This window comes from Anabrus simplex, chromosome 9 (genome assembly GCF_040414725.1).
Source record: "Anabrus simplex isolate iqAnaSimp1 chromosome 9, ASM4041472v1, whole genome shotgun sequence".
Taxonomy (NCBI): Eukaryota; Metazoa; Arthropoda; class Insecta; order Orthoptera; family Tettigoniidae; genus Anabrus; species Anabrus simplex.
In genome coordinates, this window is record NC_090273.1 from 94034276 (window position 1) to 94047776 (window position 13501).

General features: G+C 35.0%; 1 protein-coding gene across 7 annotated transcripts in view; it reads right to left on the bottom strand.

The window, feature by feature from the left end:
• Positions 1-228: 228 nt before the first annotated feature.
• The window catches only part of LOC136881304 (uncharacterized), a 48094-nt gene continuing 34821 nt past the window's right edge, over positions 229-13501 (bottom strand). For all 7 annotated transcript variants that reach the window (XM_067154111.2, XM_067154107.2, XM_067154108.2 and 4 more), the window contains exon 4: positions 229-2691. In XM_067154111.2, the coding sequence (XP_067010212.2) occupies positions 2449-2691 (243 nt within the window). In that variant the 3' untranslated portion in view covers positions 229-2448. The remainder of the gene's footprint in view (positions 2692-13501) is intronic.

A 13501-nucleotide genomic window follows, 5' to 3' on the forward strand; every position in this document is an offset into this window, starting at 1 on the left:
TTTCCAAGGATACACAGCACGCTCTCCACAAGTAATTGCTTCTTAGAGCATTACTAGAGTTGGTATTAGATTAGTTAATATGCTAGCTTTCTGTGCTTATCACTCGAGGTGGCCATTCGAAAGACAGCAACCATGGTCATTGGTTTTATCATAATCTCAATTTGGAATAGGCAAATTATAAGAAAGAGGATAAAAATATACAAGGATATTCAAAATAAAAAGCTGAAGAAAAGCATACATTTTTATCTATAAAATTCAACCTTAGCAATAATACAATTTGTTACAAATACACAAAAAACAATTTACAATCTATCTAAAATATACTAAATGATTAAAAATAATGTGCACATCAAAGAAGGAAATTATTTTTATTTGCTTTCATATGAAAGTAATTAGTATAAATTTTAGCTTAATGTTATGAAAGTTATCACAATATACAGGTGGAAGAGGGCTGACATGATCTTTGGTGGTTTGTTTGTTCTGAGACAATACAACAAATTAAGGTAAGGAATTACAGATGTAGATATGAAAGAAGTTAATTTATGAGGATTATTCACTATTGCACAGTATTTGATTTGTGCTCTAAATAACATTAGTTCTACACTACAATATATAAGTAAAAGAGAGATCTTCAACTCAGATGTCTGTCTACTTGATATAAGAAAACAAAAAAATCAGAGATTAATAAATAGTCTAGTAAATATCTAGTAAACATTTACAGTGTAAAAGAATAATTTCATAGTACACAGAAACTGTTGAGAAGTACCTGGGATACAGCATTACTAGCAGCTATAAGCAAACTAGGCTACAACCTGCGAAATCTGTACGTGGCAATGAACCTCAAGAGGAAAGTGTACGACAAATGCATTCTCCCAGTTACGACATATGGCCATGAAACTTACTTTTACTGTGAACACCAAAATCTACCTCCAAGTTTACCAGAAATCAATGGAGCACCCTATGCTTGGAATCAGCCTGAGAGAGTAGGTCCAAAAGGAGATTAGGACAAGGACTCAAGTCACCGACGTTACGGAGCAAGTGACAACTAGACTGAACTGGACTGATTATTATTTATTTATTTTCACCTTTTAAACCTTCTCAAAGACCGTACTCCATCACACAACAATTTCTACAGATCCTACCTGTGCTAGTTTCAGAGGAAATAAGGATTTGTTTTGCCTTCAAGTGTCATGTCAGCTGTCTTACTTTTCTTTTAACAAACCACTCTACAAAGAATTACATGATCCCTTGGACAGCAGCATAGTGGGTGATGCAACAGAATGTCAGAACATTTATTACAGATGTCCTAAAATGCAGCATAAAGCACCTTTGCCAAATATCTGAGGACCTTTGGAATGAGAGAGAATGCAGAATATAATGTTTCTCCTGAGACCCAATATGTTCTGGATAGATTTCTGGAAGACGCCCTGGGGCATGTAAATCTTTTCTCGAATGAGAATGAGGAAATTATCCAACAGGTTTAGGCCAGTTGCTTCAGCTGAGAAAGAAGAAATTAATCATATGATCAGTGATTACCACAAAATACTGCAACAATCAGGACAGAAAATAAGGTCTTGTTTATCAACATTGTCATTTTTAGTTCATGATGATGCATCAAGACCTCCACCAAATCCAAGAGAAGGGCAAATGACTTCACAGAAGTTGTTTCAACAGACTGCAACACAAAAAAAAAAAAAAAAAAAAAAAAAAAAGATTCTGGACCAAGTTAAAAAGGTCACATACGTGTGCTCCTGATCTCAAAAATTCAGTAATTCAGCTCTGATTGTAGAATGTTAAAGGATAATTCTGCTTACATGAAATAAAACTGAAGCTCTCATGAATGAAATAGACAGAGTTAAAATCCAAGAGATTACAAAGGCAAGCAGTCGTGGAGGAGGCTCATTAACTGCGAATGAAATTACCCTTTATGAGATGCACACACAAATAAAGGCTGGCTTCATGTGACTCAATATGGTATATATGGGTACTTTCTCATCATGATACAGTGTTTGCAACTCCAGTAAGATCAAAGATTCAAAACATGAAGATCACTTTCCAAGGAAATTACAATTTCTCAAATATTTCTAGAGATTTTAGGATAGATCTGAAAGTGTACCCTGCTGTTAGCTTCAAAATAATCTGCAGTTTTGCCAGAACCAAGCAATTATTGACCTCAACCATCCACCAGCGGCTGGGAGGTAACTCCTTCACGTTCCACTACGATCAACGAGTTGACCGTGAACATAATGGTAGAGCCACTAGTCCAGAATTATTTATGCAAAATGTCAGAAAAATGAATGTGAAAAAGAGCTCAGGTTTGTTAACTTCACCAAACACAGAGTCACAATGAATATAAATTTAACAAGAATAATCTAAAACTGATTGTATTTACACTTGTCCACACCTCTTCATTGATCTTTTTAAAACAATATTGCAAAATTATCTTACTTATGATTGTCCACTTTCTGCTTTACGTAAACTCTGTATCCTCTCCAGGAGGGTCTGTCTCCAATGTTCCTCAGGAACAGAGGCTGCCCATTCAGGAACAGCAGACGGTGGAAGAGAAATATTAGACATAGCAGCTAACACTTGAGCAACCCTCTCTTCGCCCATCTCAATTGTTGGAGCAGGGACTGATGGGTTTGACCACACATTGCTAGATGACAGGCTTGGTGAGTAAGCAGAATCTCTCTGTAAAAGATATAACACATCAAAGAAAAATCACAAAATAAAAAAGGGAGAAACCTCTTTCCTGCAGCATCTCATATATACAAAGAGAGAGAGGAAAAAGAAAAGAAGAGGAACACATAACACGACAAACATAATGGCAGATCAGAACACAAAGGACACAAAGACAAATATCCATCTCTTCTCAGCCCCTGATGAGCTCGTTTCTGCTTCCTCGTTTCATCAGGACATCAAGACTGAAGCTCCATCAAGATGGCCCCTCGATGTTCATACCTACCCTCGTGATGAAGCTGGGAAGCATGGCATTCATTAACTAATCAAACACATATGTTTTGCATCCTCTGTAGCATGATGTTTGAAGTTTCAGATAAGTCATCATATATAACAGAACCATAGTCAATGATCAGGAATATTTATAGAGATTTTATGATAGATCTGAAAGTATACCCCTTACGTTAGCTTCAAAATAATCTGCATTTCTGCCAGGACCAAACTATTATTGACCTCAACCATCCACCAGCGGCTGGGAGGTAACTCCTTCACGTTCCACTACAATCAACTATCAAGTGTACATGAAACAATGAGTTTTAAAATATGCAAAGTGATGATGTTTCTGAACACATTTGATGTATGAGAGAGAGAGAAGCCTACCTGATGAACAGTTAGGCTGAACTATCCACACTTCGAGTACTTGTATTTAACTTGAGATTTTCAGGAAGAAAACATAACCCATTATCATTATACATGGAACTACAGAAAATCACTACTAGGATGACAGAATAGGGTTTTAACCCATTCTTCTTCTTAACATATATATCTGAAGCTGAGGGCACCTCATTCCAATACCTCAAATGAGTCAAATCTACGGCTAGTTGCTTTACGTCGCACCGACACAGATAGGTCTTATGGCGACGATGGGATAGGAAAGGCCTAGGAGTTGGAAGGAAGCGGCCGTGACCTTAATTAAGGTACAGCCCCAGCATTTGCCTAGTGTGAAAATGGGAAACCACGAAAAACCATCTTCAGGGCTGCCGACAGTGCCCCTGACCGCAAGGCCAACTCGCCCGGTTAAATCTATGGCAATATGATAAATTGTATGATGAATTGTAAATACCGTATAATCTCGAATACCACCCACAATTTTTTTCCCCCAAAAATATTGGTTCTAAATCTTGGGTGCAGGTCCTCCATAAATATTTACTATGTTTACAAGGAGTATTGAAATAGATTTGAATACGGTTACTGTACTCAATACACCAAATGTAAACGGACATTCAGGTCTTATTGTGTTTTAGTTGCGTTCTAGAACACAAGATCTATTTTTTTTCCTCAATACGGTTACAATGGCATGTAAACACGAAATGTAAGGTAAAGAAATACGGTAAATCAAAGAATATGGGTAAATATGAAAGCCGCTGCTGCGGATGCTCGATCGTCATTCGTTTCACAAGCGTTGCTGGCATGCTGCAAGCACAAAGGTTAAAGAAGTCAACCTCGCTCACATTCGAGTTCTGTCTCTGTCCCGTGAAAGTGAAATGGCGTCTGCGATCATTTACTGTGCGTGAGAAACTTAGTTGTAAGCGAAGCTGAAATATATGGAAATCGTGCCGTTGGCAGAAAGTGTGATATTGATGAATCGTGTATTCGTGATTGGCGGAAGAAGGAAAAACTTCAAAAAAGTAACGGGGGGCAGAGTACAGTGTTTCCAGAAATTGAAGAACGACTCCACAAATTTGTGATAGAAAAACGTGAGTTAGGATATGGTGTTTCTAGTGAAATGTGTCAATTGAAAGCACTAGAGATCTCAAAAGAACTCAAAACACAGGGTTTTACTGCAAGCCGCGGATGGATACGAAACTTTTATCAGAGAAAGGGATTGTGCATTCGGAGACGTACATCTATTTCACGTCGTCTTCCTGGGACGCATGAAGAAAAATTAACGGCCTTTCAGCATCACATTATTCATTTGAGGAAGTAAAATTCTTATTTGCTGTTGCAAATTGGGAAAGCTGACCAGACACCTGTCAATTTTGAAATGCCACTGGAAAATACAGTAGATACAAAGGGTTCTAAAAGTGTGACCATCAGAACAGATGCTAACGAAAAGCAACGAATCACGGTAATGTTGTGCATATTAGTGGATGGAACCAAACTTCCTCCCTATGTGGTTCTGACAAGGAAAACACTTGTTGCAAGTGACAAATCTCATGTTTTAATCCGTATTGAAATCTGTTGATGTACAATAATAAAGTTTTATTATGAATCCACCTGTTCAATACATTATAATGTTGTCAAATTTAAAATATCTTCATTAGTTAAAAAGTTATATATGGGACATGTTTCGCTCCCTTACAGAGCATCATCAGTCAAATCTGAATCTCGAATAATTGTTATATACGTAAATAATGACTTAAGAACTATTAGAACATTTTTGATAAACTTGAAACTTACTCTATTAGAATATCATAAAATATATATAAAATCTTTGTATACATGGCTTAATTACATGTGCTTAATAGGAAGATACATTAAAATTGTGGAAGAAAGAGTACTAAAATATTAAATAAAATAAAAAATAAATATATCATGTTTGAAATCTTAGAAAGACGTGAAAATCTATCTTAGGAGCTAAATTTGGGGATTTTCTTGGCAATGAGATCTGGTAAAAAAGTTACTTATCCCTTGTGGATAAGAGTCTATAAAGATTCAAATTGATCGTCAATTTGATGATTGAACTTGTAACAGGATAAATGTTTTTGGGTGGTTAGGCCGTGTGCATAATGCAGAGTTTCGTCCAGACGTGCCATTTGGACTCATCAGCTGGAATGGCACGCCCCTCCAGGACTCTGCATAGCAGTGGCAGACCAAACTGTGTGGCCCCGCCGAGTTAGCAAATCAAGTTTGCTAACCTGCTAAAGGAGAAAAGATTTCTCCGTTCAAAAAATGCTCCCCCATTGGAGATACAACAGCATTTTTTGAACGGAGAAATCTTTTCTCCTTTAGCAGGTTAGCAAACTTGATTTGCTAACTCGGCGGGGCCACACAGTTTGGTCTGCCACTGCTATGCAGAGTCCTGGAGGGGCGTGCCATTCCAGCTGATGAGTCCAAATGGCACGTCTGGACGAAACTCTGCATTATGCACACGGCCTAACCAACCGTAAAGCTGGTTCTATTGCTGTGATTATAAGATCTGCGGCCGTGAAAGCCTTTTTTGAGGATAAATGTTGTTCTTCAAGAAATTTAAATGCTTGTTGTCATTTGACCTCGGCGAATGCTGTTGAAAAGATATGTTCTTATAGATGTCAATGACCGTTCGTTGAACTAATGGATTTGATAAAGATGATTGAAAGGGACGTAATTCAACGCTCGTATTTAAAAGCTGCTGTTTGGTTTATCTTGTTGAATGTCTAACAAGAAAAGGAATCTTGTAAGTAATCGGAAGTTGTGTTGCTAGTTATGAGTGTACTTCTAGAAACTTCACTTACCCCTCCAATTGCTGTTTGTCGGTTTGGTGTTGTCCGAGGTTATGTGGTGACTGTCTGTTCTGTGTCTACTCCTTGTGTTGTAAGAGTGAGGTGGTGGGGGTTGAGGGGAGGGAGTAGGGGTAGGAGGAGAAATGTTTGTGGGTGTGGTTTTGGAAGGGGAATGTCTAGTAGGAGCGCAGGGAGGGGTTGAGTTTTTTAATGTTGGATGATTATTAGTTGTTTTGGTAATGAAAACTTTGGCAAAATTACTTTTTTCAAGATTAAGGGTCTTTAATAGTTTCGGTAATTGTTCGTGTAACGAATTTCTTATTTCAATTTCGTCATTAAAATTTTTTTCTTTATTGAAGTACCGGTCTAAGTGGATATAAATATTTTCTAATTCTGTCATTAGTTTACCTTTTTCTATCTTCTTTATAATTTTTAGGTCTTTCTCTATGGTTGTAAATTGGTGGCCTGACTCTTTCATGTGAGCACTCATCGCAGAATGTTTGTTGTGCTTTGTAGCATTAACGTGTTCTAAGTATCTTGTGAGAAAGCTACGGTCAGTTTGGCCAACATATGAGCATTTACATTCTACACATGTTAATCTATAAATGCCAGAACTTACATAACGGTTATTGTTAGAATTTATACTATTGTGGTTGAAAAAAATGTTTCTGTTTGTATTTTGTGTTTTGAATGCTATATTTACATCTCGTTTTTTGATAGGATTAGTTATTTGAAAAATGGTTGGATTGGTGAATGTAAATGTTGCGAATTTTGACTGCTTAGTTTTTTTGGGAGTAAGATTAGTTGCTAACTTTTGTTTTACTTTATTGATGATCCGATTGACCATATTTATTTTATATCCATTAATTGAGGCCAGATCTTTTATAAAATTGAGTTCCTTTTTTAAGTTACTCTCTGAAAGGGGCATTTTGAAAGCTCTACAAACTAAACTGTAAAAAGCCGCCTGTTTATGTGATTTTGGGTGAAGAGAATCGTTTTTTTATCGTTAGAGGAGCGTATGATGGTTTTCTAAATATTTGAAATTCAAATCTATCTCCTATTCGTGTTACATTAATATCCAGGAAGTTTATTGAGTTGTTAGGTTCATCTTCTTTCGTGAATTTTATATTTGGGTCAATATTATTTAGGGTTTTTTCACTATCATTTTTTGGCTATCTATTACGACAAAGGTGTCGTCTACATACCTGATCCTAAGGCAAAGTCCATTTATTTTTGTATTTATTTTGTTTTGCTCCAAGTGATCCATATATATGTCTGCCAGTATGCCTGACGTGGGGTCTGCCATTGCTAGGCATGTTTGATGGTAAATCTTTTTATTAAATGTGAAGTAATTATTGTTTAATACAAATTTCAGTAGGTTTACGAAATCATCTATTTCACATCTACTTAATTTACTGTACGTAAGGAGATTGTGTTTGATGATATTGATGGTTTCTTTAACCGGTATATTTGGATACATGTTGGTTACGTCGAATGAAACCATTTTATGTTGTGGTTGTAAATAGAATTTTCCTAGTTTATTACAAAATTCTATTGAATTTTTGATTGTCGATTCGTTATTAAATTTGTAATGTCTTTTGAGGAAATAGTGTATAAATGTGGATGTTTTATACGTGGGACTATTTCTACTGTTTATTATAGGACGAATGGGTACGTTGGGTTTATGTAATTTGGGCAATGCCCTACCTGTTGGTAACTTTGGATTCATATTTATAATTTTTTGGTATTCTTGTTCATTAAATAAAAAAGTAGAATTCTTAAGGATAATTTTTAGATTCCGTTGAATCTTATTTATGGGATCCTGGTTTACTACAGTGTAGATTTTGTCTGAAAAGAATTCTTCTGTTTTTCAATGTAGTCATTTTTATTTAAGAGGACTGTGGTTTCACCTTTGTCTGCTTTGGTAACAACTACATTATTTTTTGTTTAGTTTTGTTTTTAGTGTCATTATTTCTGTTATGAGAGTGGGATTAGAACTTTTGTTTATTTCCCTTACGAAAGCTGGGAGCTTCTTTTTAACTTCAAATCTGATGTCGTTTTGTATATCTGGTGTTAATTTATTCAAGTTTGATTCAACTTCTGCTACTACATTGATTACGTCTTTTACGTTTTGAGAGTTAGGCCAATTAAACTTTGAACCTTTATCTAATAGGTTCATTTCATTATCAGTGAAGTTTGTGTTTGAGAGATTGATAGTGGTGGGAATGTTTTTAAGGTTAGAATTAGGATTATTTGCTCTATTATTAGATTTGTTATGATTTGGATTGTTTTCTTTTAAGAGTGTAAGTTTGTTATTTAGGGTTTTTTGTTTCTTGTCTAAAACGCCTGCAAGTTTCTCTGTTATATGATCTTGGATAGAGTTCCATTCTAAGGGAGATAACTCTTGTGCAATTTCCAAGTGTGTACGATATAATTGCAAGTTCAAAAATGATTTCTTACTATAGAGAGCTTTAATTTCACTTTTCAGCCAGATCTCATTTATTTTGTTATGAGTAGCAGATACTTCTATAGTAAGAAATCATTTTTGAACTTGCAATTATATCGTACACACTTGGAAATTGCACAAGAGTTATCTCCCTTAGAATGGAACTCTATCCAAAATCATATAACAGAGAAACTTGCAGACGTTTTAGACAAGAAACAAAAAACCCTAAATAACAAACTTACACTCTTAAAAGAAAACAATCCAAATCATAACAAATCTAATAATAGAGCAAATAATCCTAATTCTAACCTTAAAAACATTCCCACCACTATCAATCTCTCAAACACAAACTTCACTGATAATGTAATGAACCTATTAGATAAAGGTTCAAAGTTTAATTGGCCTAAATCTCAAAAAGTAAAAGACGTAATCAATGTAGTAGCAGAAGTTGAATCAAACTTGAATAAATTAACACCAGATATACAAAACGACATCAGATTTGAAGTTAAAAAGAAGCTCCCAGCTTTCGTAAGGGAAATAAACAAAAGTTCTAATCCCACTCTCATAACAGAAATAATGACACTAAAAACAAAACTAAACAAAAATAATGTAGTTGTTACCAAAGCAGACAAAGGTGAAACCACAGTCCTCTTAAATAAAAATGACTATATTGAAAAACAGAAGAATTCTTTTCAGACAAAATCTACACTGTAGTAAACCAGGATCCCATAAATAAGATTCAACGGAATCTAAAAATTATCCTTAAGAATTCTACTTTTTTATTTAATGAACAAGAACACCAAAAAATGATAAATATGAATCCAAAGTTACCAACAGGTAGGGTATTGCCCAAATTACATAAACCCAACGTACCCATTCGTCCTATAATAAACAGTAGAAATAGTCCCACGTATAAAACATCCAAATTTATACACTATTTCCTCAAAAGACATTACAAATTTAATAACGAATTGACAATCAAAAATTCAATAGAATTTTGTAATAAACTAGGAAAATTCTATTTACAACCACAACATAAAATGGTTTCATTCGACGTAACCAACATGTATCCAAATATACCGGTTAAAGAAACCATCAATATCATCAAACACAATCTCCTTACGTACAGTAAATTAAGTAGATGTGAAATAGATGAATTCGTAAACCTACTGAAATTTGTATTAAACAATAATTACTTCACATTTAATAAAAAGATTTACCATCAAACATGCCTAGCAATGGGAGACCCCACGTCAGGCATACTGGCAGACATATATATGGATCACTTGGAGCAAAACAAAATAAATACAAAAATAAATGGACTTTGCCTTAGGATCAGGTATGTAGACGACACCTTTGTCATAATAGATAGCCAAAAAATGAAAGTGAAAAAACCCTAAATAATATTGACCCAAATATAAAATTCATGAAAGAAGATGAACCTAACAAAATAAATAAGATTCAACGGAATCTTAAAATTATCCTTAAGAATTCTACTTTTTTATTTAATGAACAAGAATACCAAAAAATGATAAATATGAATACAAAGTTACCAACAGGTAGGGCATTGCCCAAATTACATAAACCCAACGTACTCATTCGTCCTATAATAAACAGTAGAAATAGTCCCACGTATAAAACATCCAAATTTATACACTATTTCCTCAAAAGACATTACTCAATAAACTTCCTGGATATTAATGTAACACGAATAGGAGATAGATTTGAATTTCAAATATTTAGAAAACCATCATACGCTCCTCTAACGATAAAAAAAAAGGTTCTCTTCACCCAAAATCACATAAACAGGCGGCTTTTTACAGTTTAGTTTATAGAGCTTTCAAAATCCCCCTTTCAGAGAGTAACTTAAAAAAGGAACTCAATTTTATAAAAGATCTGGCCTCAATTAATGGATATAAAATAAATATGGTCAATCAGATCATCAATAAAGTAAAACAAAAGTTAGCAACTAATCTTACTCCCAAAAAAACTAAGCAGTCAAAATTCGCAACATTTACATTCACCAATCCAACCATTTTTCAAATAACTAATCCTATCAAAAAACGAGATGTAAATATAGCATTCAAAACACAAAATACAAACAGAAACATTTTTTTCAACCACAATAGTATAAATTCTAACAATAACCGTTATGTAAGTTCTGGCATTTATAGATTAACATGTGTAGAATGTAAATGCTCATATGTTGGCCAAACTGACCGTAGCTTTCTCACAAGATACTTAGAACACGTTAATGCTACAAAGCACAACAAACATTCTGCGATGAGTGCTCACATGAAAGAGTCAGGCCACCAATTTACAACCATAGAGAAAGACCTAAAAATTATAAAGAAGATAGAAAAAGGTAAACTAATGACAGAATTAGAAAATATTTATATCCACTTAGACCGGTACTTCAATAAAGAAAAAAATTTAAATGACGAAATTGAAATAAGAAATCCGTTACACGAACAATTACCGAAACTATTAAAGACCCTTAATCTCGAAAAAAGTAATTTTGCCAAAGTTTTCATTACCAAAACAACTAATAATCATCCAACATTAAAGAACTCAACCCCTCCCTGCGCTCCTACTAGACATTCCCCTTCCAAAACCACACCCACAAACATTTCTCCTCCTACCCCTACTCCCTCCCCTCAACCCCCACCACCTCACTCTTACAACACAAGGAGTAGATCAGAACAGACAGTCACCACATAACCTCGGACAACACCAAACCGACAAACAGCAATTGGAGGGGTAAGTGAAGTTTCTAGAAGTACACTCATAACTAGCAACACAACTTCCGATTACTTACAAGATTCCTTTTCTTGTTAGACATTCAACAAGATAAACCAAGCAGCAGCTTTTAAATACGAGCGTTGATTTACGTCCCTTTCAATCATCTTTATCAAATCCATTAGTTCAACGAACGGTCTTTGACATCTATAAGAACATATCTTTTCAACAGCATTCGCCGAGGTCAAATGACAACAAGCATTTAAATTTCTTGAAGAACAATATTTATCCTGTTACAAGTTCAATCATCAAATTGACGATCAATTTGAATCTTTATAGACTCTTATCCACAAGGGATAAATAACTTTTTTACCACATCTCATTGCCAAGAAAATCCCCAAATTTAGCTCCTAAGAATGATTTTCACGTCTTTCTAAGATTTCACACATGATATATTTATTTTTTATTTTATTTAATATTTTAGTTCTCTTTCTTCCACAATTTTAATGTATCTTCCTATTAAGCACATGTAATTAAGCCATGTATACAAAGATTTTATATATATTTTATGATATTCTAATAGAGTAAGTTTCAAGTTTATCAAAAATGTTCTAATAGTTCTTAAGTCATTATTTACGTACATAACAATTATTCGAGATTCAGATTTGGCTGATGATGCTCTGTAAGGGAGCGAAACATGTCCCATATATAACTTTTTAACTCATGAAGATATTTTAAATGTGACAACATTATAATGTATTGAACAGGTGGATTCATAATAAAACTTTATTATTGTATATCAAGGAAAACACTTCCGAAAGGAAACCTGCCGTCCAGTGTTATTGTTAGAACACAAATCCAGCTGGATGGACAGTGCGTTAGTTGAGGACTGGGTGAAGTGTATGAAACAGTTGTACACCGAATAGATGTCTGATGGTGATCACGCGTTATCACCAACGGGACGAGTGAAGAGGCCTAAAGTGGAACTAATATGCAGCTGGATCAAGACCGTATGGGCGCGCATTCCCAACAATCTAATGTCCAAAAGCTTTAAGAAATGTGGAATTTCAAATTCAGTGGACGGTAGTGAGTACGACTATTTGTGGAAAGATGCTAGCGACAAAAGTTCCTATTCACAATTAAGTATTTATTATTTTCCACCTAGTAGATACAATGATTGCTTAAGGCAATTTAATGGTTAAAAGTGGTCCATGTTTCATATTTTATCAACATCTTCCGCCACATAACACTGTTTAGATGAAAAATATATAAAATTGACAAAGTAATGCTTAAGGGGAAGTGTCCTTAACCCTTTGGGTTTCAAGGTAACGATCTATCGGTACCCACGGGTCCTGCGAAAACTGTCAGGGTAACGATCCGTCGTTATCCACCTTTATTATAATTATTTCATTATTTACGCGCCAAATAGCATTTTTTTTGCACGGAATAAGAAGAGTATAGTTTAATCTCACGTTATACTCCGCGGGAACTGCCGGCTAACCGTATCTATCGTTATTCTTGAGGTCTGAAACATGTGCTCACTGGAGTTCCGTGTCTTGTTTACATCGTGGTTGGTGGCAAACTTGCGTTCATTTCTCTCCGTTTTCATTTGTGATTATATAGTGAAATTAGGCTGTATCGTAGGCAATATATTTAGTTTACTTGTTAGTTCATTATTGAAATAGTTTCCTTAGGTAATTAGGTGCATAGTGATAGTGAAGTGTAAGATATAGTTCATTTAGGTTAGGCCTAGTTATTTATCGCACGCGACAGGGCAAAGAGTGTTCATTTAGCTGACGATGATATCACTGAATATCTTGACAATTATTCAAGTGGTGGTGATGTTTCTCTGTCCGAATCGGAAAGTGTAGACGATGATAATAATCCAGCACCTCCAGACAGTGATGTTAGTGTGGATAGCGATTTGGAGGACGAAGATTATCGCGATATCTTAGCCCCGGAACAGCCCATCCCACTCCCTCATCAGTATCAGGAAGTGACAGGACCTAAGCATATGCCACCACCAAATTCCGCTCCTATTTCATATTTCAATTTGTTTTTTACCTCCTTTCTTTTAAATCTGATGGTCTCAGAAACCAATCGCTATGCCTATCAATTCCTGAACAAAAATAAGGACAAGCTATTCAAACCAGAC